We start from the raw sequence: 24627 nt of genomic DNA, 5'->3' as shown, positions 1-24627 counted from the left end.
GTGAGGAATCACCTCAAACAGCCGGTCCCCACAACATCAGCCATTGTTGTTAAAAGCTTTGGTCACAGTCACACTGTTGAGGGTCGAGGGCCGAGTCAGGTCGACTTTAGTCAAGGCATAACAAAGTGAAAATGAATTTCTGTTTGCAAGGCTTGTTAGTTTCAGTGCACAAGTCTAATATTTGCACGTACAGTATGTATATTTTTATTTTTATTTTTAAAGTCTCATAAAAGCCAAGACCAAGTCTAAAGTCCTCGTCTTTGTGATTTAAGTTTAGAGACACATGAGGCCTGATTTCAGGGTCAAATCTGGTCCAGTCATCCGTCTATCATGGACATATAATGGGTTTAATATCATGTTTATTGTTGCATCATTCCACTTTTAGTTTTTCTGACCGTTACCCAAGTATATATATTATCTTTTAAAACGAGCAGACTGATTTAAATGTTCTGCCTCATTTAGTGCCCTCTGCTCCCAAATATAGTTCACTATCTGTGTGAAAGCTCTCACTGCACTTTACTGTAAACAAGGTCATGTGATGAGGGGAGCTGAAAAAAAAAATCTTCCAGTAATTGGAAGTGCAGAAAACAGTGTGAAAGTTTAATATTCAAAATAAACAGATTCACTAACATATTTCATTCTGACGCATGAAAACCAAAACCTACTGGCCCTGTTAATACTGCTCTGGTTGTTTTTTGGGGGGGGAAACCCTAACGTGAGCTATTTTAAATTCGGCTAATGCTTTTGCATCTTTTTCATCTTTTGTCTAGCTAGTCATTTTTACAAGTATTTCCATCAATATTAGTATTAGTTTCATATCAGTCATGGTTGCAGTTCTTTTTTCCCTCATTTGTCCCTCACACAAATGTAATATAGTACATATAAAAATAGAAACATATTCAAAAAGTGTATATAAAATTGGAATAATTTCATATATTGACATGTAGATCTAGCCCATACAAATATGTGTGTTTATATACGTGTATATGTCATGTCTTATTTTGCGGTATGAGGTGAATCTGACATTTTCAGCTCTGATCTAATTCGTGGCAGCGTGACCTGAACAGTGACTTTGAATGAATGCACCGTTTACTGCTCACAGAGGAAGTTACAAGTAACCTGACGACCTCCGATGCCCGAAAGTCTGGATGAAACTTCTGTTTCTCTTCCCACCACCGACCTCGCAGAAATATCCACAAATAGACACATTTAAAAGTTTATTTTTCAGCTGTTGTTTGGCTCATTAACACTGAGACGACACAGTTCAATATGGCATCGAATAGTGTTTTTGATTTTGATGTTTGCTCGTGCAGATACCTGCCAGACATGATGTCTTTTCCTACTTTTCTTTTGCATGTGGATTAAATTTAGCATTAAAAGTCCCATATTTTAGACTTTTCCTGTGTTTTATTTGTAATATATATACAATATAATGTTATTATATATAAGTGTTGATCCATAAGAAGATATATTTGTGGTTTTAAGTCGTAAACCATCTCAGTGTAGTTTTACATCTCCTCTCTCAGGCTTCTCTCTGGAGCTCTAGTAACAACAGGTCGGTGAGCCAATCAGAAGAGAGGAGGCTCTGAGCCTCTCTTCTGATTGGCTCACTGTTTTCTGAGTGATCCAGTAAAAATATAGCAGATTTCAGGTAAAAACACTCAGAGAAACCAAATCCTGCAAGGTTTGGATGGTGGGTCCAGGTGGGCGGGGCTTGGTGACTGCTTTGTTGTGACATCACAAAGTTCCAGAAGTCCTGACGGCTGGTTTTAAGGCTCAGTTTCTGAATACAGGCTGTGTGCATTTCTCTGTGGACTGAGGCTTTGATACTTTCACAGTATTAATATAGAAGCTAGAGCTGATCTATAATCACACTACACATGGACACAGACCTTTACACTGGAGGAGCTTTAATGTTTTCAGTGTGAATGAAGCCATTGAGGCTTCAGATGCTTTTCCAGGGAAAAAAAAAAAACACTGAATAATTTTTTTCTGAGTTGCATAAAAATGAACATTCAGTGTTAAAATATTGCACATATGCAGTTTTAATTTAAGATGCATCAGTAGAAACGCTGTGTGTGTGTGTGTGTGTGTGTGTGTGTGTGTGTGTGTTTGTGTTCTCAAGTACACGCATGCACTGAGCTCACGCATGCTGTTCTCTGGTGACCACACTTAACACTGCTCTGTAGTGGTTACACATTTAATAATTCAACATGACACAAAGATGTGCTCACGTTCCACGCTGCGATTGTCTGCGTGTTTTCAGTCTCTGCTCTGTGTTTTGTTTTTTTGTTTTTTTTTTTGTTTTTTTGTTATTTTTTTTTTGTCTCTTTGCAGCCATCAAGGAGAAATACAGCGACTGGACAGAGTTCCTCGTTCAGGACCTGACTGGCTCCAGGACGGCGCCGGCCAACCTGCTGGAGGGGGTGAGTGAGAATATCTGACGGGGGAAGACGGGCGTCGGTTTATGACGGAACCGAGATTCATATTTTGCGACAATTCCCCAAATTTTAATTGCCTGATGTTATGGTAGTAAAAGACTGAGATGATGAGATGATCTGGAGTCTCTCTCTCTCTCTCTCAGCCTCTCCGAGGTAAGAACACAGTAGACCTGATCGTCGAGGGCTCCGTCTTGGAGCTTCAGGACGTCTCCGACCCTTTCCTGTACTGGCCTGTCCGAGTCATCCAGAACGTCGGAGGGAGGCTTCGCCTGCGCTACGCCGGCCTCTCTGAAGACCTCCAGGCTCAGGACACCTGGCTGTTCTACCTGGACGTCAGGCTCCGGCCCCTCGGCTGGGCCCCGGAGAACCGTCTCACCTTGGAACCGCCCACAGGTGATCGTCTAATCTGCTCACACCTTTTCATTTACATCAGCCTCAAACCGCCGTGGTGACAAGGGGGAACTTTGATTTTTACCCAAAACCTAATTACAGAGTGTATGAGAAAGTTAATGATACTTAATGAGTCTTTTGTTTTTTTTTTGATTATTTATGTTGGCCCAGACTTCCAACAGGAGTCGGATCTTATTAACACCAGCTTTAAATAAGGACTATTAATCTGTTTATTATTTCATGATTAATCTCTTAATAGTTTCGTCCATGAAACGTCAGAAAATTGTGAAGAATCCCAATTTCTTCAGATTACTAGATTTATAATAGATTTATTTTCTATCATGGACGACTAAGAAAACTGCCAAATATTTACACATGGAAATCAGAACCAGTGGATCTTTCCACACTTTTGCTCCAAACATTAACTTAAATGATGAATCACTTTGCAGAATTTGTCCGAATTCATTTCAGCTAATGGATAAAACTGATAAATTTCAGCTGTAGAGTAAATTTAACAAAATTTGTGCTTAAAAAAAATTGTCTTTTGGAGAAATTCATACAAAAAAAGATGCATAAAATGCGAGTTAAAGAATTTAAAGGTGCAACTAATAAAAACATGGTCTATAGAGTTTGAATGTTTACAAGCAGATGCAGAAAAAACACATTAAATAAACTTGGTAATTTAAAGGAAAAGTTTCTTAGAAGCTGCTGAGTATCAGAAGGAGAATTGCGATCTAGCTCATCAACCTCTCCTCTCCTCTCGTCTCTTTAACCCTCAGAGCTCCGGTCCGTGAAGAGCGCCGCCGACTGGCAGCAGGCTCTGGAGGACGCTCGGCTGGACGCACAGAAGAGCCCGCTGCCGCTCGAGGTGTTCAAGGTGAGTGAACGTCCCGTCACAGAAACGGCGTGCGGCGCTCGGCCGGCCTGCAGGACTGTGTCACTCACTACTGCCTCTGTTGCCGGTGATTGATTTATGATGTGAAAAGTGGATAATAAACGGTGAGGCTTTATTTAACAAGTCGGTAATTGAAGGTTTCCTTTCGAAGAACTTTGTAGTAAATTACTTCGCACTTCACACATACTTCACTTTCTGGAAAACGCCCCAATGAAAGAACTTCTCCATCTGAACCAAGAGTCTGTTGTTCCTTTTGTCCTTTTTAATTCATTATGGGAAGTTTCATTCTAAAAATAAGGTGAATAGTACGTTTACCTTTAAGATTTTATCATTATTACATTTTATACGGAAACTTCCAAAGAAATGGAAATTACAGGCGCAAAAAACAAAGATTTCTATATAAATGAATTAGTGTTTAAAACATACTGATTTCATATAAGCAGCATCAGCCAGTAGCAATGCAAGATTAAAATACACAGGAGCTCATTCTGACATGCAGACCTTGTGTGTTAGCAGCGAGACCTGCTGCATTAAAGCAAACACTCCTGAACTTTGAGCTGTGCACAAGACAAATCTAGCTTGTGCAAGAGAGATGAATGAGTAACATGGTGAAACAAAAAGCTTCATAAGAACGAAAACAAATGATAAAACTCAGTCCTACCACAAGAAAAAAAAAATTAATCTCAAAGGCATAAAAAAAAAGAAAAGAAAAAAGAAGTAGTTGTGTAAGTTTCTATTTTCATTAAGACACTGTTTCCCTATGAATCATCACCTTAATTCTGAGGAAGAAAATCATTATTTATCTCCCTCACAGTTGTGCACACTCACTGTCTGAGACCGGAGGCCTTTCCTGAAACAAAACAAAAGTCTGCGTCATACGGGAAGTGTGGTGTTTACGTTTTGCAGCTGGTTTAAAAATGATTAGAAAAAGAATCAGGTAATTGGCGGGAGGAGACGCAGACGGCAGAAACTCTGTCAACACCTAATGAAAGGAAAAAGACATCGCAGCACAATGAAACACAAAATCTAAATCATAGATTATCGATTTATCAATTAAAAAATAAAGGAAGGAATTATTAACATTTAGTTTGGCGTCGCTTCATCTGCCTTTTCTTTAACCATTAAACGGGGGAATAACACTTTGCCTCAGCGAGTGCTTCTTTCATTACAGGCCCACCCAGCAGCGTATGCGTGACCTACATTATCTTGCATGTGCATGTGTGTGTGTGTGTGTGTGTGTGTGTGTGTGTGTGTGAGAGTGAGAGAGAGAGAGAATTATCAGAAGTGGAGCACATTCATCTGAAAGTTTTGACTTTACTGTGTCAGGACCACGTAGACCTGCCCAAGCACTCCTTCAAGATGGGGATGAAGCTGGAGATGGTTTCTCCGTGGGAGCAGCTCAAGATCTGCCCCGTTTCTGTCACCAAGGTGAATCACACAGAACAATATCTAAAACTAGAATGGCAATCAGCGGAGCACATACCTCCCCCGAGGCAGAAAATGCCCTTTCTCGTAAGTGGTAATTCCTGGATCCGCCTCTTTAACCAGATTTGCACCAGAATGTGGCGGCTTCTTCTCTGGCTTCTTCTTCTTCTTGCACAATCCTGCTGATAAATAAACAAACAAACAAACAGACAGACAGACACGGGTGAAAACATAATGTCCTCGGGGGAGGCACGAATACCAAGCGGACTCCTCCCTCCTGCATTCCTCAGCTGCCTTTATTAATGCAGCAGCACATTTTGGCCTCGCTCTTCTCATCGTCGTGTCATCATCACTCTGTAAATGATAATTGAGCAGTTTACTTTTGATTAATAAAAGTATTCCTATGCTGTATTCGTAATGAACACAAATATAAAGTTTGGTGATTTATTTTGGGATATTTGAACCATCACAAATCAGGGATTGTACATTTACACGTGCTAATTATATGAAAAAATACTGTTAAATAAAACACATTTGAATTTAACACAAAAATATGTGAAAAAGAAGTTTTTGAAACTGTACAACTGGCTTTAAAAATTGTAATTTGTTAAGTTTTTGTTTATTATTATCATTTTATATTTTTATGGCCCTTGTTTGCTTCAGTGCATATTTAGTATTGCACTTCAGCAGCAGAGTCATCAGAGACATCCTGACTTTTAGACCAGAGTCGAGCTCCATTTCCCATGATGCACCTTGAAAACATCTTCCTCTACACCTGTAACCTCCGAGCTCGAGCAGGTGCCTCTTTAAGAAGATGAAGGAGAATAAGGAAGAAGCAGATTCACACCTTTATGTTTCTGTGGACGTTGATTTAAAAATGTCTAAAAAGTCTTTTTCCCTCTTCAGGTCTACAACGAGATCTACTTCCAGGTCACGCTGGACGACCTCTCCGTCGATGCCAAGCCACGGTTTGTGGTGTGTCACGCCAACTCGCCGGGCATCCTGCCCGTCCAGTGGTGCCTGAAGAACGGCGTGGGCCTGGAGAGGCCCCGAGGATACGAGGGCCAGGACTTCGACTGGGCCGACTACCTGAAGCAGAGCGGGACCGAAGCAGCTCCTGACGCCTGCTTCCCCGACGTAAGAGCGGCGTGACCGGACTTTACGCTCTTACCGTTTTGTTTCAGTGTCCTGGTCATTTAGAAAAAGCCCACACGGATGATGGTGATCATATTTTCGTAGAACGTCTCCATTGTGGTAAAAGTCTGTGAAAACGGCAACGACAGAAACAAGTCTGATAAGGTCTGATGTTGCCAATAGAGCAAAGCAAACAGCTTCTCATCACACAACCTTAATCTCCCTCAACACTGACACTGTACGGTCCGACACAGATGGTGACCAAGATTTCGTGGTCGGGCCTCCTCTGGCGCAGCGCAACACGCAGTGAACCGGCAGCTTGTATTAAAGCCTTCAAGGCGAAAATCAGGGTTAAATCAGTTTGAATATCTTGTAATCTGACTCCAGTTTTAGGTTACGCCTGGTTAGATCACTGTCCTGGACGTGGAGTAAACTCTACCTCTGTCTCTCCTGTGTGTGTGTGTGTGTGTGTGTGTGTGTGTGTGTGTGTGTGTGTGTGTGTGTGTGTGTGTGTGTGTGTGTTCAGGCATGGCAGAGCAGAGGCTTTGCCAAGGACATGTGGCTGGAGGCGGTGAACCCTCACCGGCCGGTGGAGGTGTGTGTGGCTCAGATCACACAGGTCAGAGGACGCCTGCTGTGGCTCCGACTGGAAGGTACAGACGTCTGTGTGTGTGTGTGTGTGTGTGTGTGTGGCTGAGTGTGTAAGAAGGATTAAGTGTCAAAGGACTCCTGCTGTGTGTCTCAGAGTGAAGGTAAAAAGCAGTGTGCGTATGTGTGTGGGTGTGTGTTTGTGTGTGACAGCTCCCTCACCCGTCCTCTCTCTCTCTCTCTCTCTCTCTCTCTCTGCTGTCCACCTGTCTCCAGGTGTGGCAAAGCCCCTGTCAGAGTGTATCGTGGACGTCGACTCCATGGACATCTTCCCTGTTGGCTGGTGCGAGGCCAACGCTTACCCTCTGACCCCTCCGCTCAAACCTGTCTGTATGTTCACACACACACACACATACACAGACACACACACACACAAACACACACACTGTATATTTCCCAGCGAGCGACGGCCTCGATACAAACTCCGTCTGACTTTAATTGTCTCGTCCACAGGCCAGAAGCAGAAGAAGATCGCGGTGGTGCAGCCAGAGAAACAGTAAGAAAAACAAACGTTTATTTCCCCAAAGTTGCTGCAGGTGCAGAAAGACTGATGTGGGTTTTTGGAGGTAGACAGGAGTCTGTTACTGGACTGTCTCAAAGGCTGAAATGCAGCGATTCAGAGGTTTGTTTTCTTTGTATCTACAGATGAAGCTACAACTGTGTGAGATAGTACAACATAGAAAGTGATTAAGTTCTGTGCACCATCGGTTCAGATTATCCACTAAAACCCAGGATAATAATCATTAAGTCTACACAGTTTCTATACCATGAGATATAATATAGTTTTATCTCCATTTATATCATGACTTTAATCATATGTTTCAATTTTAATGTAATGCAACAAATAATAAGTTACTACATTAATGGGAAAACAAGTCAAATATCGCCTTGATATTCACGAGCGATCGTCGATATCATCGTCCATCGCCACAACCCGAGCGGACAGTTAACGTTGAGCACTATGGAGTAAATAAAGACACAGTTTAATAAAAGATGAATAAAAGACTAATGAATGAAAAGAATCAGTAGCTTCCTCTGGTTGAGCTCTGAGCACCTTGTATGATCACAGAGTCTGAGTTCATCAAAACACTTAAACTGACGTTTTGTGATAATTCCTCCGTCTTTGTGTTTTTACTCAACACTGGTAAAATTGACTGTTCCCGTATTGAACGACAGTTAATCACGAGGCTGGAAAATAGTTTCATTCACGCCTCTTTGTTTTCTGTCTTTTTTTTTTTTTTTTAAACCTGAGTGAAGGTTTTTCCTCAGAAACTCCTCTCGCCGTCTCTCGCCGTCTCTCGCCGTCTCTCGCCGTCTCTCGCCGTCTCTCCCTCTCTGTCGCTCCGGAGCCATTAATTGAAACAGTGGCTCTTTAAAGTAGAAATTGCTTTCCCCGGGGCGCTGATTGATTTTGTTGACAAATGACATGTTACACCGCCGGCCGCAGGAAATGGCGGGTCCCCGAGAGCGGGAGAAATATGTGGTCTTCACCGGCACTTTGTCAGCTCTCTCGTCTAACCTCTGATTCCATTTCTCACCTTCAGGGGAATCTGTTCATCAATACCCCCCCCCCTCCCCCTCTGCCATCACTTCGTCCCCCCACCTGCCTCTAAATCCTACACTAACTGTAGCAGCCGCCGTGTCGATTGATCAGCTGACCGAGCGATCACTCTGTCCCTCTGTTATTTCCTGTTTGGTTACATCAGTTGGATAATTTCATTGATTACTTTGACCGGATTGATCGCCTTTCTCCCGCAGGTCGGCGCCGTCCCAGCCGCTGGAGATGACTCCCGTCAACCACTGCCAGCCTGTCGCCATGGATCCAGGTAATCAAAAGCCACGCCGCACATGATTTATCTCCAGTAATTAACGCTAATGAGCTGCTGTGATTGGGAGCGGGAAACCCCCGCTCTTCAGACGCTCTTAAACATCCTCGGGGTTTGTGCTGCTCGGTCTTTAGTTTGTGTTTTAACTTCAAAATCCTTTTTGGGCTGCGTTATTGACGAGATTTACAAAAGCTATTTTACTGTTGAAGCCCCTTAATCAATGAGACAATGACTGAGAGAGAGAGAGAGAGAGAGAGAGAGAGAGAGAGAGAGAGAGAGAGAGAGGTTGTCCCCTACGTTCACTCTTCATAGATAGATAGATAAAAGTTTCATTGTTGTGTTAAATAAAACATGTAAAGTGCAAAACTAAACATTAAACATACATGTTATATTATAAATACAATATATATAAATAATTTAAACTAAACTAAAATCCCAAACCCACTAATGAAGCATTAAAGAGGCCGGAGACGTTCTTGTTTTAACATGTGTGGGATTGAGGCATTAACAGGGAGTGGTGAAAAGAAACTGCTTGGCAAGTTAATCAGTGGTAATTAAAATGTAATTGAATTAAATCAATAAATTAATAAATAAATCATCACACGGGGGGGGGGGGGTAATTTCATAGACTGATCCTCTATATCACAGTTCAGTTTTTCATTAAATTAATTTAGTTCCTTTGTGCAAAGCTGATGATAATTAGGTGATAAAGTTACAGCGACGTGCTCCTTGTGTATTCTGTGTATTTCAGCTGTTGTAATCTCACATCAGTCTGACTGCATTCACTCCAGACTTCTGCCATGTTGTTTCCACGTTAAAAAAAAAAAAAAAAGTGACTTATTCAGACTCGACCCAAAAGAGAAACAACCGTTGTTTACATGCAGGACGATGAAAGTCAAACCGACAGCGAAGTAATTCATCTCGTTCAAAGAAAAGGAGTGTTTGTGCATTCCTGATTCAGTTCAAAAGATTATTGAAGACGCTACAACAAGATGCAACTTGTGGCTGTATTTTGCACTGTGGCCAGTTGAGTCTCATTTCCTCTTCACTGGGACAGTTAGACGTTTGTTTTTCTTCTTCTGCAGCTTCAGCACATTCAGTTTGATATAAAAATAACAGAACAGAACTATATCTATATCTCTCACACAGTTCTTTCTGCACTGACGTAAACCTGCTCAAAACCAAAGCTGAGACATGGCACTTTATTATAGTATATACTAATTTATGTCAAATTAAACGTGTTGCAACACAGAGCCTGAAGAGGATTAAATGTGTAACTGTCCAACTACTTGGCACAACTGAAGAACATTTCCCCGTGTGCTTATTGAAATCCTCATTTGTCACTAATACATTAGAGAACAGAAACATTTCTCTGCCAGGAAATGTTATTGTAGCTGTAGTGAAACTACTATGTCTGTATTTGGCTTCCTATCAGCTGGAACAAGAAAAATACACCCACATAAAGATAAATAAGGAAAAAATAGAGAGGCACGGATGCAGCATCTCTTTTTTCCAACCATGTTAAAGTGTATTAAAAGTCCATATTTTACACATTTCCTGTTTTTATTTGAAGTTTTAAGAAGATATCATAAATTTATATATATATCTAATAGATAGATACTGTATATATATTTGTGGTTTTAAGAACCAAAAACCATCTCAGTGTAGTTTCACATCTCCTCTCTCAGGCTTCTCTCTGCAGCTCTAGTAACAACAGGTCGGTGAGCCAATCAGAAGAGAGGAGGCTCTGAGCCTCTCTTCTGATTGGCTGACTGTTTTCTGATCCAATAAAAATATAGCAGATTTCAGGTAAAAACACTCAGAGAAACCAAATCCTGTAAAGGTTTGGATGGTGGGTCCAGGTGGGCGGGGCTTGGTGACTGCTTTGTTGTGACATCACAAAGTTCCAGAAGTCCTGACGGCTGGTTTTAAGGCTCAGTTTCTGAATACAGGCTGTGTGCATTTCTCTGTGGACTGAGGCTTTGATACTTTCACAGTATTAATATAGAAGCTAGAGCTGATCTATAATCACACTACACATGGACACAGACCTTTAGACTAGGGGAGTTTTAAAATGAATCTCTCTTTAAAGAAAAAACAACTTCAGTGTTATTTTTATACTTCTATCCATCATATCTCATATTAAACTTAAATAAAAACAACAACATAGAAACAAACAACAAACCTCAAGTAAAAATGATTCATTTCCTTTAGAAGATTGGCGGTGGACACTAGGTGTATTTCTGGATGCATGTGAGCAACTGAAACCAGAAGACACAGTGTTGTGTTTGTGGTACATTTACATGTAATAAACAACATATATGTTGAAGCACAAATAGAGCAGAGGGGCTGAGCAGTGTTTCCGTGAGACCCCTGCCCTCTTTCCCAAGTTCCCTGTTTAAAAACCACCCACTCGCTCATGCATATTCATCCCCTCACCTGATTACTATTCACCCCCAGCAGTAGTGGTGCGCTTCCAGGTAGTCGGGAGGCTGCCAGCATCATTCAGTCGACCCTTGAAGTCACAGAAACGGGTTACATACTAATGATATTAACAAAAATAGAAATAAATACAATTACTTACAAAAAAACAAAAAACAAACAATAAGACATACAACTTCATAGGCTTTAAAACAGGAAATGACGGCATGAATTTAAAACCATTCTGCCAGTTCATTTAAATAAAGTTAAGCTCCACAGAAAAGAAAAGGATGAGACAAAGTGTCTTTGAGCGTCTGTCAGTCAAATCCACTGTGGCACTGGACGGGAAAGTCCCATTGTCAAGAGGCTCCGTAGCCAAGGACCTCATAGATATTCAGCATCTATTCTACTGTCAGATTCTTTCACATTCAAGTGAAATGTTTTTTTTCTTTTTTCAAAAAGAAGATTGTATTGTTAAACTTCTCGCTTTATCCAGAGAAGAAGAAAAGAAGAATTCAGTTTTTTTTTTTTTTTAATATTTCGGAGCATTTAAAGTGAGATTCTGCACCAAGGCCGCTCGACGTAAAGACGCCCAAAGCTTGATTCGCAGTCAGGGGAACAGATTAAAAAAAAGAAAAAAACATAAATTCACAAAATATACACAACACAATAAAACACACAACAGTTTAAAAAGACTATTTACATGTGCACATGTAGCCGGGTTATTGCACACAGGATGAGAATAAAGGAGTTCTTAGTCCTATTGCAGCTGAACCGGTAAAGCCTGAGGGAAGGGCTTGAACTAAAATATAATATGAGTATAACAGCTGTCTTTAAATATTCAAATAAAACACAAAATCTTTATTCCAAATAACCAGAAAGATTTGTTTCATTTTAGTCTCAGATCCCAGACTCTTTATTTCAGATGACTCGACGTGACTCACCTTTAATGATAATAAAGCAGGTGCGATGATGTGGAGGTAAGGGGGGGGGGGGAGGGTGGGTAATTAATGACCTGCTGCTGGTTAACCGTCCTGTTCACGGTCTTTCAGGCTCCGCCAACGGCCGATACTGCTGCTCCAAGATCTTTGTCAACCACCGCTGTTTCTCAGGACCCTACCTCAACAAAGGACGCATCGCGGAGCTGCCGCAGGCCGTCGGACCCGGAAAATGCACGCTGGTCCTCAAAGAGGTGTGTGTGTGTGTGCAGAGGGAGGGGGGGGAGGGCAGGGGGGGGGGGAGGGGGAGGAGACGGAGCAGCGTTAATCAAAACAGTTAGACACTTTCAAAGGCAGAGGAGGGCCGGCGGAGATTGAAAGGGGGAGGAGGTGAAATATGGAGGGCGAGACGGCGATGTCTTGTTAACCACCTGCCGTTTCTCAGCGGCGCCTTCATTTTAATGTGAGGAGCTGTCAGTCAAGTGTGTTTACACATACACACCATCACCACCGCTCAGCAAAACAACCTCTTAATTTCTCCAGAGACTGTGTTTGTGCGTGCACTCGCATTTTCTGTTTATGTGTGAGTGTGTGTGTGAGTGTGTGTGTGTGTGTGTGTGTGTGAGCGAGCTTGCAGTTTTGTAAAGACGAGCGTGATCTGTGTGTTTGTGTCCGTTCCAGTTTGTTTGTGTGCGCTCGCTCGTGATTCTTCCTGAAAGTTGTTGAGTTGAACGAGGAGTTTATTTCTTTTAATCTGAGTTGTGCTTCGTTTTTCTTTCTTTCTTTCTTTTTTTTTCGCCCTCAGCTGCTGAGCATGTTGATCAACGCCGCCTACAAGCCCGGACGAGTCCTGAAGGAGCTGCAGGAGCTGGAGGATCCGAGCTGGGACTGCCAAGAGGAGACCCTCAAAGCCAAGTGAGGAGCCCAAAGTACAAACACTGAGCACCACGACAGGCCAGAACAGATTCTTTTCCCATTCGATTTGGAGATTCACTGGATCTGGGGCAATTTTATTCAACTATGAAGCCCTAAAATTTCACCCCCTATTGGTTTTCATGCTTAATGTTTTCTAAATCATAATAAATCAGAGAAACCATCACATCTTTCCCACTGTTAAAATCATTACCAGACCTCACAGAAAAACCTGCTTTTTTATTTTGTTGTTGTCTTTTTTACTCTTCGTCCCTTCAAATCCTTTTAGCATTTAATTTTTTGATCATTTGATTTTTGTTGTTGTGTGAGGTCTGCGTTTTTCCCTCCACCACCGCGACCACCAGCTGCACGGAGCCAAATTATTCCACAGCTTCAGGCTGCACGCTTGGTGTTTTCTAATCAAAAACTGGCCCCGTTTTTCCGGCTGAAAACGAATAAGAATCGGCCGCTAACAAGTTGTAGTGAGTCACCTGCGGTGGCCTGCGGAGCAGAGTGATCACATTCATGCATGAATGTTTTGATTTCACAACAAAAAAAGAGGGCTGCTTTTAATTTTCTGGGGCATTTATGGCCCAAAGAGCCAATTTATTTCTGACTCTGGTGTCTGCGGTGTAGGAGGCTCAGTACACAACTCAATTCATCCCAACAAAACAAACATGAGAGGGAAATATATCTGTCAGTATCAGCGTGATGGGATAATTAGTTTGTTTGTCCTCTTTCCTTTTGATTACCATTTATAATATTTAGATGATTTTCAGCTGTTTTTACAAAGGAACCTGAACCAGGTTCCAAGTTCTGTTCAGTCTACTCAGATGTGATGAGGCCGGGGAGTCAACGTGTCTCATACCCACATGATAGAAACTGGAAATCTGGTGTGACCTGACGGCCGGATGGTGGAAGTGAGAGTTGGGGATATTAGATGTGGGGTTGTGTGAGGTAATTTATCTATAGTCAGTAGATTACCTGCAGTAGATTCACTTAAAAAAAAAAAAAAAAAAAGCAAATATCAATTTAAGTATTCGCTTTATTTTGAAAATTTTCACGGCTTTATCTTGCTGTCAAACAGCCCTTTACTTTGGAACTACATTTTTCCCAGCCGCTGAACTACTGTATTACTACGCCCATCAGACAGAACAGAACGTAGGAATACGGTAGTTCAAGGGTTGAAAAAAATGTAGTTTCAAAGTAAAGGGCTGTTTGACGGCAAGATAAAGCTGTGAAAATTTTCAAAATAAAGCAAACACTTTAACAGATATTAGCTTTTTTTTCAAAATATTTGACTTTCTTGCCTGAAAAATGACTAAAACCTTTTATTTTAAATAGAATACTGATTTATTTTCTGATTGAACAATTAAGCAACTAATAATTTTCTCTCCATTTCGACTCTTTTGTTTTCATCAAATCGCTCTTTTCTTTTCTTTCTCTTCTTTATTGCGCACTCACTCTTAAAACTTTGTGTTGTTAAAGGTTCAGTCACAGGATGTAATCTCTCCTCTCGTGGGAATTTATTTACAGTTTGAAGAAGTCGCTTGAGTTCAGACCGACTTCAGAAAAGCATCAGATTCGTCCTTGATCGGCGCCGACAGATCGGCTCAGCTCAGCTGACCTTAGCCGTTAGCTCTGACATTGACCCTGCGTCACTCCCCCTCTTCCTGTGTCGCCCTCATCAACGAGACCGTCAGCCACTTTCACAGCATCACTTTCACAGGCGGTCATCACTCACTCTTGAGCGCTATGATGGATTACAGATTGTTTAATTATCCATCCATTGTTCTCATAAATAACGTCCTCTCGCTCTCCTCCTTCCTTTTCTGTTTCGCTCCCAGATATAAAGGGAAAACCTATCGCTCCACCATCAGGATAGTCCGCCTCGCCGACCAGATCCCGGACTTCTGCCGCAAGGTGTGTGTGAAGCTGCAGTGCTGCCCGAACCTCTTCAGCCCCGTCCTCGTCACCGACAAGTGCCCGGAGAACTGCTCCGTTCAGACCAAAACCAAATACAGTGAGTCTCTGTAATTACACGCATCACTTCCTTCGCCACAGCTATGAAGACGCCGTAAATCAGAGGGTAATTGCCTCTGATGAATGAGAGGCTGAGTTTTGTTTCTGGGATGCATTGTTTTTAAACGTCTGCTGTCTGTGTGTGTGTGTGTGTGTGTGTGTGTGTGCGCAGTGCTTATTACTATGGGAAGAAGAGGAAGCTGTCCAAGCCGATGGGAGGAGAGGAGGCGGCGGAGGGGGAGCTGGCCAAGCCGACGCGCCGCAGGAAGAAGAGGAAAGCTATCTTTGTGCAGAAGAAGAGACGCTCATCCGCCGTGGACTACACTCCTGCTGGCTCACCGCAGGTTAGATAACACGTCTCGTCTTCTTTCCTCTCTCGGATTGTGTCAGCGGGCGTCACATTACAGTGTGTAAATATAAACAAACTCACCCATAAATACGACACAGGCAGGAGGACGAGGAGCGGCGCAGGCAGGAAGTTCAGTTTCAATATGTGCTCGGGTTTTTTTGTGTGATGTTGTACAAAGAAAAAGTTCGAACTCAACAAATCTGAGATGAATCAGGAGCTGAGCTGCACCTGATTGTATTGATCTTGGGTCTCTAAAATAATGTCGAGGTGAAATGATTAGTCCCTTAATTGATTAGCTGATTAACAAAAAAGTATTAATTAAACATTTGAGTCATTTTTAGCTCAAAAATGCTAGAAAATGTTTTTCTTTGTTTTATATTATTGCAAACTGAATCTTTGTGTTTTGGATAAAAACGAAACATCTGTAGTTGTCGCTTTAATTTGAAAGACCAAGGAACTAATCAATCAATCAAGAAAAGGTGGATTTAACTGAACGAATCCTACATCACATGTATTAAAGTTTTCAGTTTTCATCCGTTTTTAACAACGAGAGTTATCAATCATAAACTTCATATTTAAGAACTTAACAACTTAAATATTAACATTCAAAGAATCAAAACAAGTTTTCCCTGTTTGTATTTACTTTCCACTAAATGACTAAAGTGTTTTTGTACATTTTTAATGACGAGCAGTTTGTTGAATGTGAGAATCCGACCAGACTGGAACCAGAACTCTTTTAGATCCTCGAGTCAGCGGAAACTTGAAAATCTGAAGACAACATGAGTCATGATTAACGTCACTGACGGGGAACTTCAGACTCCAGACCTGTGTGTGTGTGTGTATGTGTGTGTGTGTGTGTGTGTGTGTGTGTCCAGCTCAAATGTCTCCTCCTGTGTGACATCAGAGGAAGTGGTCAGGTTTGACCGTCAGCGTGACCGCTAACAAACATCATATAAAAAGATTTAGAAATACATTGTTCATGGGACGAGAAACTGATTAATGTAGAAACAAATGGACAAAAAAAAACAGAAGAAGACGCTCACACTCACTTCCTGTTCAGATTCAAGCGAACTTCTTATTATTCAGACACAAAGTTCAGTGTCAGCAGAGACAGGTTGGCTGCATGTTGTCACGATAATATTGAAATATGTGCAGCTCTTATTGTGAAAGTGGTTCATAATGGAACAACAATAGAAATGAGATTATGGCATTTCCATATATGACGATAAGCATCAGCTAGTTTATAGACAGTGTACAGAGAATATGTCACAAAACACTAACGGTTTGAAAGTCTCTGAGAATTCATGAAAATCTATTTTGATTGTTTGTTGAATGAATAAAAATATAGTTAACGAGTGTAATTAGTTAAGTTATTTTAACAGCTCCTAATCTCTGAATCTAAACGTTTAATTAAAACTTTTAAAACGAGCTGAAGTGGCTCCTGACACAGTTATGAAGAAGTGAGCGGAGTCTGAGGTTGTGGCCTCACCTCTCTGACTCTGAGCCGTCTGACTTCCCTCAGGACAGCGACGAGGGAGAGGAGGACGAGGCGCTGCAGTCGGGCAGTGAGGGCAACAGCTCGGAGCCCCGCGACGACCACACCGACGCCTCCTCGGTGGAGGTGACCAGCAGCCGCCCTCGCCGGGCCGCGACGCTGCGCAGGGCCGTCAGCATGGTAAACGCCACGGGGTCCAGCCAGGAGGCCTCCGAGGGTCGCCGGAGGTCGACCCGCTCGCTGTCGGCCTACAACCAGAGCGACAGCAAGTACCAGCCGCCCAAAGGACAAGACGTGCAGGTGAGACAGGAGGAGTGAGACGCAGGTTCTAAACACTTACAGCAGACGTTAACCTGATCCCAAAGTGAAGGATAAAATCTGTGACTAATTATCGTTTACTGGTTGAACATTAGAGTCCATGACACACAACAACATATTCATCTGGTGGCGATTCTGTGATGATCAATAGGTTAATCACTATGATTAACTGTACATCAGTCGACAGGCAGCAGCATTATGTGCAAAGAACAGCTGCACAGGTGTTGGCATGTTATTGTGTAAGTAAGTGTGTCTTTAATATGTGTGTGTGTGTGTGTGTGTGTGTGTCAGGTGGAGGAGGAGGAGGGGCAGCTGGTTTTGGACAGAAACCCTCTCGAGTGGACGGTAGACGAAGTGGTTCAGTTCATCAACTCGACTGACTGTGCGTCGCTGGCAAACATCTTCCAGGAGCAGGTACATGCACGCGCACACACACACTCACACACACACACACACACACACACACACACACACACACACACACACTAAGCAGGAAAAGGTAAATTTACTTTTTCCTCTGCTTTTCCACCTTACAACACGTTGAGCCAATATTTGTCTTGTGTCAGCGCTCAGATCTCAGGCGCTCAGTCGAGTCGTGTGTGATCAGATATTTATTCACCTCGTGACGTCAGATGAATCAGTTGCAGCACGACGATCAAAATCCTCTTTATTCTTTGATGGTTACAGCTCATTTTTTCCTGCTTCATTTAAAAAAAATAAATGTCAGAATTCTGGAAAACTTGTCAGGCGGTATTTTGATTTTTAAACTGGATTTTAACCACAACATATTTCTTTTATTGTTGGTTTTTCTTACTTATTTAAAGGCTTATCTCCCTTTGTTACGTAGGTTCCTGTAAATAGAATCTTTTTCTCTTAAAACAATCTGTGAATTTAGTTTTAAAAGTGTAAAAATGCAATTAAAGAAAGTTGGATTTGTTATCTCCTGTGCAGGACATCGACGGTCAGGCGCTGCTGCTGCTGACTCTGCCCACAGTCCAGGAGTGTATGGACCTGAAGCTCGGCCCCGCCATCAAACTGTGTCACCAGATTGAGCGCGTCAAAGTCGCCTTCTACAGACAGTACGCCAACTGAGCGCCACTGAACGTCTGCTGCTCAGCTGAGAGGAGACAAGTTGTGTTTGTGCACGACGTGGACAAATGTGTGTTGGATTAGCTTCCCTCCTCCTGGTGGAAAACTTGTGGAGTTTGTGCGGATTTCCAACTTTGCAAGAAGAAGGATTTTTTTTTTTTTTGTTTTTGGGAACGTGAATTTGCTGGAGGACGTTTTCTGACGAGGAGCTGAAGGATTCATTTCTTGGGCGCTGTCGGTGTGAGAATGTGACGCAGAACCCACATAAACTTCAAACCAAACACATGGGAATGGATCCGTGTGCTTTCCTGATCTGTGAAGAAGTCATTTTGAGAAGCTGCAGACTCTGTTTCTGAAGACTTTTATGTTTATTTCTTACTTTTCATTCCCATTTTATTTGTGATAGAGGAGCATTATAGCATTTAAGTTAAAATAATAATGAATCATAAAGACTTTTCCCCTTTTTGTGTGACACAATTGGTTTAAAAAAAATATATATTTGAAAAGTATTTAACAACCCAAGAAGTAATATATTTGGAATATTTATTGTAATCCTTATTTATAAGGAGGAATCTGTCTATTTGGATGCAGAGAAAATAATGATAATGATATACATGTTATTTCACAAACACAAGCCACTATCTGTGTTTGTTTAGATTCACATCTCAGTTTCTGTTTGTAGAAGAAAAAAAATAGAAAAGAAAGATGTCCCATGTCACCACCCTCCAAAATAATCCAAACCCAGTGCTTCTTCTCACTGTTACAATCACATGAAACAATCATGAAAGCTATTTTGTGTCCATCTATGCAAAGGTGTCGCAGATATTTTTGATAAGTAAGAAAATAAATTTCTATTGATTTTTATCTCTTTTTGTCTTTTCTTCCTCCTTTTACCACTAATTGTTTGTACCTGCAGGAAAATGTAATTGTGTGCATTTCACATTACTGTTTGTGACTCAAAGGCCACTTACTTGCATTTCTTGTATGAAGTCGCTGCAAAAGTGACTCACAGGATGACGCACTGAGCCTCATTATTAGCTATGAGGTATAAATTATAAAAGCATTAGAACAAGAACATTTGACAAAACATTCAGGATTTCAAATGTAATGTAATTTATCATGATTCAAGTTTATGTAAATGTTCAAATTTCTTCTAATTAATTAACATTTTATCATGTTTTGCAGCCTCTTAGTCAATTATATATATTGGGCCTTTTAGCAACAGTACAAACACATTTATCTATTTTATGAATATTTATTATTTTTGAAGTATCACTACATTGAACAGAATTACCCCAAAGAAACTAAAGATACATCTTCAGCTACACATTTATATATATATATATATATATGTATATATTTAAAGCCACAGCTGTGTGGAGGGGGAAGGGTTGACGGTGCTGCATGGTGAGATATAGGAAGTCAGGCCTCACTGTGGTTAACAGAACAAACGCAGAGCGATGCACAGAGTCACAGCTTAAAGAGAAACCACACACCTTCCTGCTGCTCTGTTGAAACAATCAAACACAACCTTCCTTCATTTAGACGTTACAGTTGAATTATTAACTGTTCCGAACAGAGTGTTAATACAGTAAAGTGACAACCAAGTCATTTAATTAACTGTTATGGCTTTGGAATTACTTAAAATAAAAATGGATGGAAAATGGATAGAAACAGAAAACTGTGCTTTCAATCTGTATTAATATGCATTCTTAATGTTTTAAATGTATTTATTTTTTAAATTTGATTAATATTGTTATTTTACAGGGAAGGAGTAGTGCAGTATCAGTGATTCTCAGGGGGATGAATACATATATGCACACACACACACAAACACACATACGTACAGTATGTCTACAGTATGTCAGCTGTAACAAATGAACACTACAACCAAACCACCTTAAGAGGTCCAAGGTCATAAGTTTGCACATGGACGGTAAGGAAATGTCCCTACCGATATCTTGGGAGGACAGAATTCTCCCTACCAACATTTAAGTGAACTCGTTTGCTCTGTGTTTGAAGAGAAGTCATAACAGATCTTTCCAATGTGCCCTCCCAATGGCTACGTCTCCAAGACAACCGATTTAGGCATGCTAGCAAGTGATTGATGCAAGGGCGATGGCTATCTAAGGGCTCACGTCATGTGAGAATATCGTACTGGTACGTAACATCAGCCTTTCCACTGTTGAAAAATTACAAATGATGTTATTTAACCATGTTTGCTAGTGTTAACTAACAAGCGAACCCTGGCTTCTGTCTTCTGTAGGCAACCAGTCAGGCTGCTAGCAGGAGCCTTTTTATACCTTACTGTACTGTGACTTTTTATGCCTTACAATAATATGGTGTTTTCATACCTTGATATATGATGATGATTTTATGACTTTTTATGCATTACTATACTATGACCTTTTTATGACTTTTTATACCTTACTGTATACTAAGGCGTTTTTTTGCCTTACTATAGTATGTAGTTTTTATGCCTTACGATACTATGTCGTTTTTTTGACTTTTTATGCCTCACTATAATATGTCGTTAATGTGACTTTATAGGCCTTACTACACTATGCCGATTTTATGCCTTACTATACTGTGTCGTTTTTATGACTTTTTATACCTCACTATACTGTCGATTTTATGCCTTACTATACTATGTTGTTTTTTTTTAATTTTACGCCATACTATACTATGGCGTTTTTTGGAGTTTTTAAGCCAATCTATACTATGACTTTTTTATGTCTTACTATAATATGGCCTCTGTATGCCTTGCTATACTATATTGTTTTTATGACTTTTTATACCTTACTTTACTATGTCGTTTTTTGAGTTTTTAAGACTTACTATGCCTTGACTTTTTTATGACTTTTTGTGCCGTACTATCCTATGTCGTTTTTATACCTTACTATACTATGATGTTTTTAGGACTTTTTCTGCCTTACTATACCATGTCGTTTTTTAGAATTTTTAGACCATTCTATAATATGTCGTGCTTTTGAGTTTTTAAGCCTTACTACGCTATGAATATTTTATGACTTTTTATGCCTTACTAAAATATGTTGTTAATATGACTTTTTATGCCTTACTATACTATGTTGTTTTTTAAGTTTTTGAGACTTACTATACTATGACTTTTTTATGACTTTTTAGGCCTTACTATACTATGTAGTTTTTTTTGAGTATTTAAGCCTTACTATACTATAGCATCTGTATGCCTTACTATAATATGTCGTTAATATGACTTTTTATGCCTTACTATACTATGACTTTTTTATGCCTTACTATACTACGTCGTTTTTATACCTTACTATGCTACATCATTTTTATGCCTTACTATACTATGTTTGTATAACTTACTATATTATATTGTTTTTTATAACTTTTTATGCCATACTATACAATGTCGTTTTTATGCCTTAATATATTATGTCGTTTTTATGACTTTTTATGCCTTACTATACTATGTCGTTTTTATGCCTTGCTATACTATTTTGTTTTTATGCCTTACTATACTATGACTTTTTTAGGACTTTTTGTGCCTTACTATATGATGTCCTTTTTATGCCTTACTATACTATGTCATTTTTGGAATTCTTATGCCTTACTATACTATTACTTTTTATGACTTTTTATGCCTTACTATACTATGCCGATTTTTGGAATTTTTATGCCATACTATACTATGGAGTTTTTTTTAGTTTTCATGCCTTAGTATACTATGATGTTTTTATGACTTTTTATGCCTTACTATACTATGTTGTTTTTATGACTTTTTGTGCCTTACTATACTATGTAATTTTTATCCCTTACTATACTATGACTTTTTTATGACTTTTTATGCCATACTATACTGTGTCGTTTTGTTGAATTTTTATGCCTTACTATACTATGTCGTTTTTTTTAGTTTTTAAGCCTTACTATACTATGACTTTTTTATGACTTTTTATGCCTTACTATACTATGTCCTTTTTATGCCTTACTATACTATGTCATTTTTTGGAATTCTTATGCCTTACTATACTATAACTTTTTATGACTTTTTATGGCTTACTATACTATGTAGATTTTTGGAATTTTTATGCCTTACTATACTATATCCTTTTTTTGAGTTTTTAAGCCTTACTATACTACGAAATTTTTATGACTTTTTGTGCCTTACTGTACTATGTTGTTTATATGACTTTTTGTGCCTTACTATACTATGTAATTTTTATCCCTTACTATATTATGACTTTTTTATGACTTTTTATGCCATACTATACTGTGTCGTTTTGTTGAATTTTCATGACATACTATACTATGTCGTTTTTTTGAGTTTTTAAGCCTTACTATACTATGACTTTTTTATGACTTTTTATGCCTTACTATACTATGTCCTTTTTATGCCTTACTATACTATGTCATTTTTTGGAATTCTTATGCCTTACTATACTATAACTTTTTATGACTTTTTATGGCTTACTATACTATGTAGATTTTTGGAATTTTTATGCCTTACTATACTATATCCTTTTTTTGAGTTTTTAAGCCTTACTATACTACGAAATTTTTATGACTTTTTGTGCCTTACTGTACTATGTTGTTTATATGACTTTTTGTGCCTTACTATACTATGTAATTTTTATCCCTTACTATATTATGACTTTTTTATGACTTTTTATGCCATACTATACTGTGTCGTTTTGTTGAATTTTCATGACATACTATACTATGTCGTTTTTTTGAGTTTTTATGCCATACTATACTATGTCGTTTTTATGCCTTACTATACTGTGTCATTTTGTTGAATTTTTATGACATACTATACTATGTCGTTTTTTTGAGTTTTTATGGCATACTATACTATGTCGTTTTTATGCCTTACTTTACTATGACTTTTTTATGACTTTTTATACCTTAATGTACCACGTCGTTTTTATGCCTTATTATACTGTCCTTTTTATGCCTTACTATACTGTGTCGTTTTGTTGAATTTTTATGCCATACTATACTATGTACTTTTTTTGAGTTTTTATGCCATACTATACTACGACATTTTTATGACTTTTTGTGCCTTACTGTTCTATGTTGTTTATATGACTTTTTGTGCCTTACTATACTATGTCCTTTTTATGCCTTAATAAACTATGACTTTTTTATGACTTTTTATGCCTTACTATGTCGTTTCGTTGAATTTTTATGCCATACTATACTATGTCGTTTTTTTTTAGTTTTTATGCCATACTATACTATGTAGTTTTTATGCCTTACTATACTATGACTTTTTTTATGACTTTTTGTGCCTAACTATACTATGTTGTTTTCATGCCTTACTATACTATGTCGTTTTTTGGAATTTTTATGCCATATTGTACTATGTTGTTAATAAAACTTTTTATGCCTTACTATACTATGTCCTTTTTATGCCTTACTATACCACGTTGTTTATATGCCTTGCTATACTATGTCGTTTTGATGACTTTTTATGCCTTACTATACTATGATTTTTTTATGTTTATACTATATTATGTCGTTTTTTGGAATTTTTATACTATGTTGTTAATAAAGCCTTTTATGCCTAACTATACTATGTCGTTTATATGCCTTAGTATACTCTGATGTTTTTATGACTTTTTATGCCTTACTATACTATGTCATTTATATGCCTCATTATACTGTGTCGTTTTGTTGAATTTTTATTCCATACTATACTATGTCCTTTTTTTGAGTTTTTATGCCATACTATACTATGACATTTTTATGAGTTTTTATGCCTTACTATACTATGACATTTTTATGACTTTTTATGCCTTACTATACTATGACTTTTTCATGACTTTTTATGCCTTACTATACTATGACATTTTTATGAGTTTTTATGCCTTACTATACTATGACTTTTTTATGACTTTTTATGCCTTACTATACTATGACTTTTTTTATGACTTTTTATGCCTTACTATACTATGACATTTTTATGACTTTTTATGCCTTACTATACTATGACTTTTTCATGACTTTTTATGCCTTACTATACTGTGACTTTTTTATGACTTTTTATGCATTACTATACTATGACTTTTTTTTGCCTTTTTATGCCTTACTATACTGTGTCGCTTTTTTGAATTTTTATGCCATAATATACCATGTCCTTTTTTTGAGTTTTTATGCCTTACTATACTATGACTTTTTATGCCATACTATACTATGTCGTTTTTATGCTTTACTATACTATGACATTTTAATGAGTTTTTATGCCTTACTATACTATGACATTTTTATGAGTTTTTATGCCTTACTATACTATGACTTTTTTATGACTTTTTATGCCTTACTATACTATGACTTTTT

At 39.1% G+C, this 24627-nt stretch overlaps 1 protein-coding gene across 6 annotated transcripts in view; it reads left to right on the top strand.

Annotated features, from left to right (window-relative positions):
• The window catches only part of sfmbt2 (Scm like with four mbt domains 2), a 47250-nt gene extending 28083 nt beyond the window's left edge, over positions 1 to 19167 (top strand). For all 6 annotated transcript variants that reach the window (XM_022749140.1, XM_022749135.1, XM_022749137.1 and 3 more), the window contains 16 exons: positions 2338 to 2426; positions 2585 to 2834; positions 3611 to 3708; positions 5053 to 5154; positions 6058 to 6288; positions 6812 to 6938; positions 7150 to 7263; positions 7387 to 7429; positions 8692 to 8759; positions 12233 to 12372; positions 12924 to 13033; positions 14878 to 15053; positions 15227 to 15396; positions 16924 to 17196; positions 17506 to 17628; positions 18166 to 19167. In XM_022749140.1, coding sequence (XP_022604861.1) covers positions 2338 to 2426; positions 2585 to 2834; positions 3611 to 3708; positions 5053 to 5154; positions 6058 to 6288; positions 6812 to 6938; positions 7150 to 7263; positions 7387 to 7429; positions 8692 to 8759; positions 12233 to 12372; positions 12924 to 13033; positions 14878 to 15053; positions 15227 to 15396; positions 16924 to 17196; positions 17506 to 17628; positions 18166 to 18306 — 2255 coding nt within the window. In that variant the 3' untranslated portion in view covers positions 18307 to 19167. The remainder of the gene's footprint in view (positions 1 to 2337; positions 2427 to 2584; positions 2835 to 3610; positions 3709 to 5052; positions 5155 to 6057; positions 6289 to 6811; positions 6939 to 7149; positions 7264 to 7386; positions 7430 to 8691; positions 8760 to 12232; positions 12373 to 12923; positions 13034 to 14877; positions 15054 to 15226; positions 15397 to 16923; positions 17197 to 17505; positions 17629 to 18165) is intronic.
• Positions 19168 to 24627: the final 5460 nt, after the last annotated feature.

The sequence above is a fragment of the Seriola dumerili genome, unplaced genomic scaffold (genome assembly GCF_002260705.1).
Source record: "Seriola dumerili isolate Sdu_G_001 unplaced genomic scaffold, Sdu_1.0 BDQW01000138.1, whole genome shotgun sequence".
NCBI classification, from domain to species: domain Eukaryota; kingdom Metazoa; phylum Chordata; class Actinopteri; order Carangiformes; family Carangidae; genus Seriola; species Seriola dumerili.
This window is presented reverse-complemented; position numbering and strand designations above follow the sequence as displayed.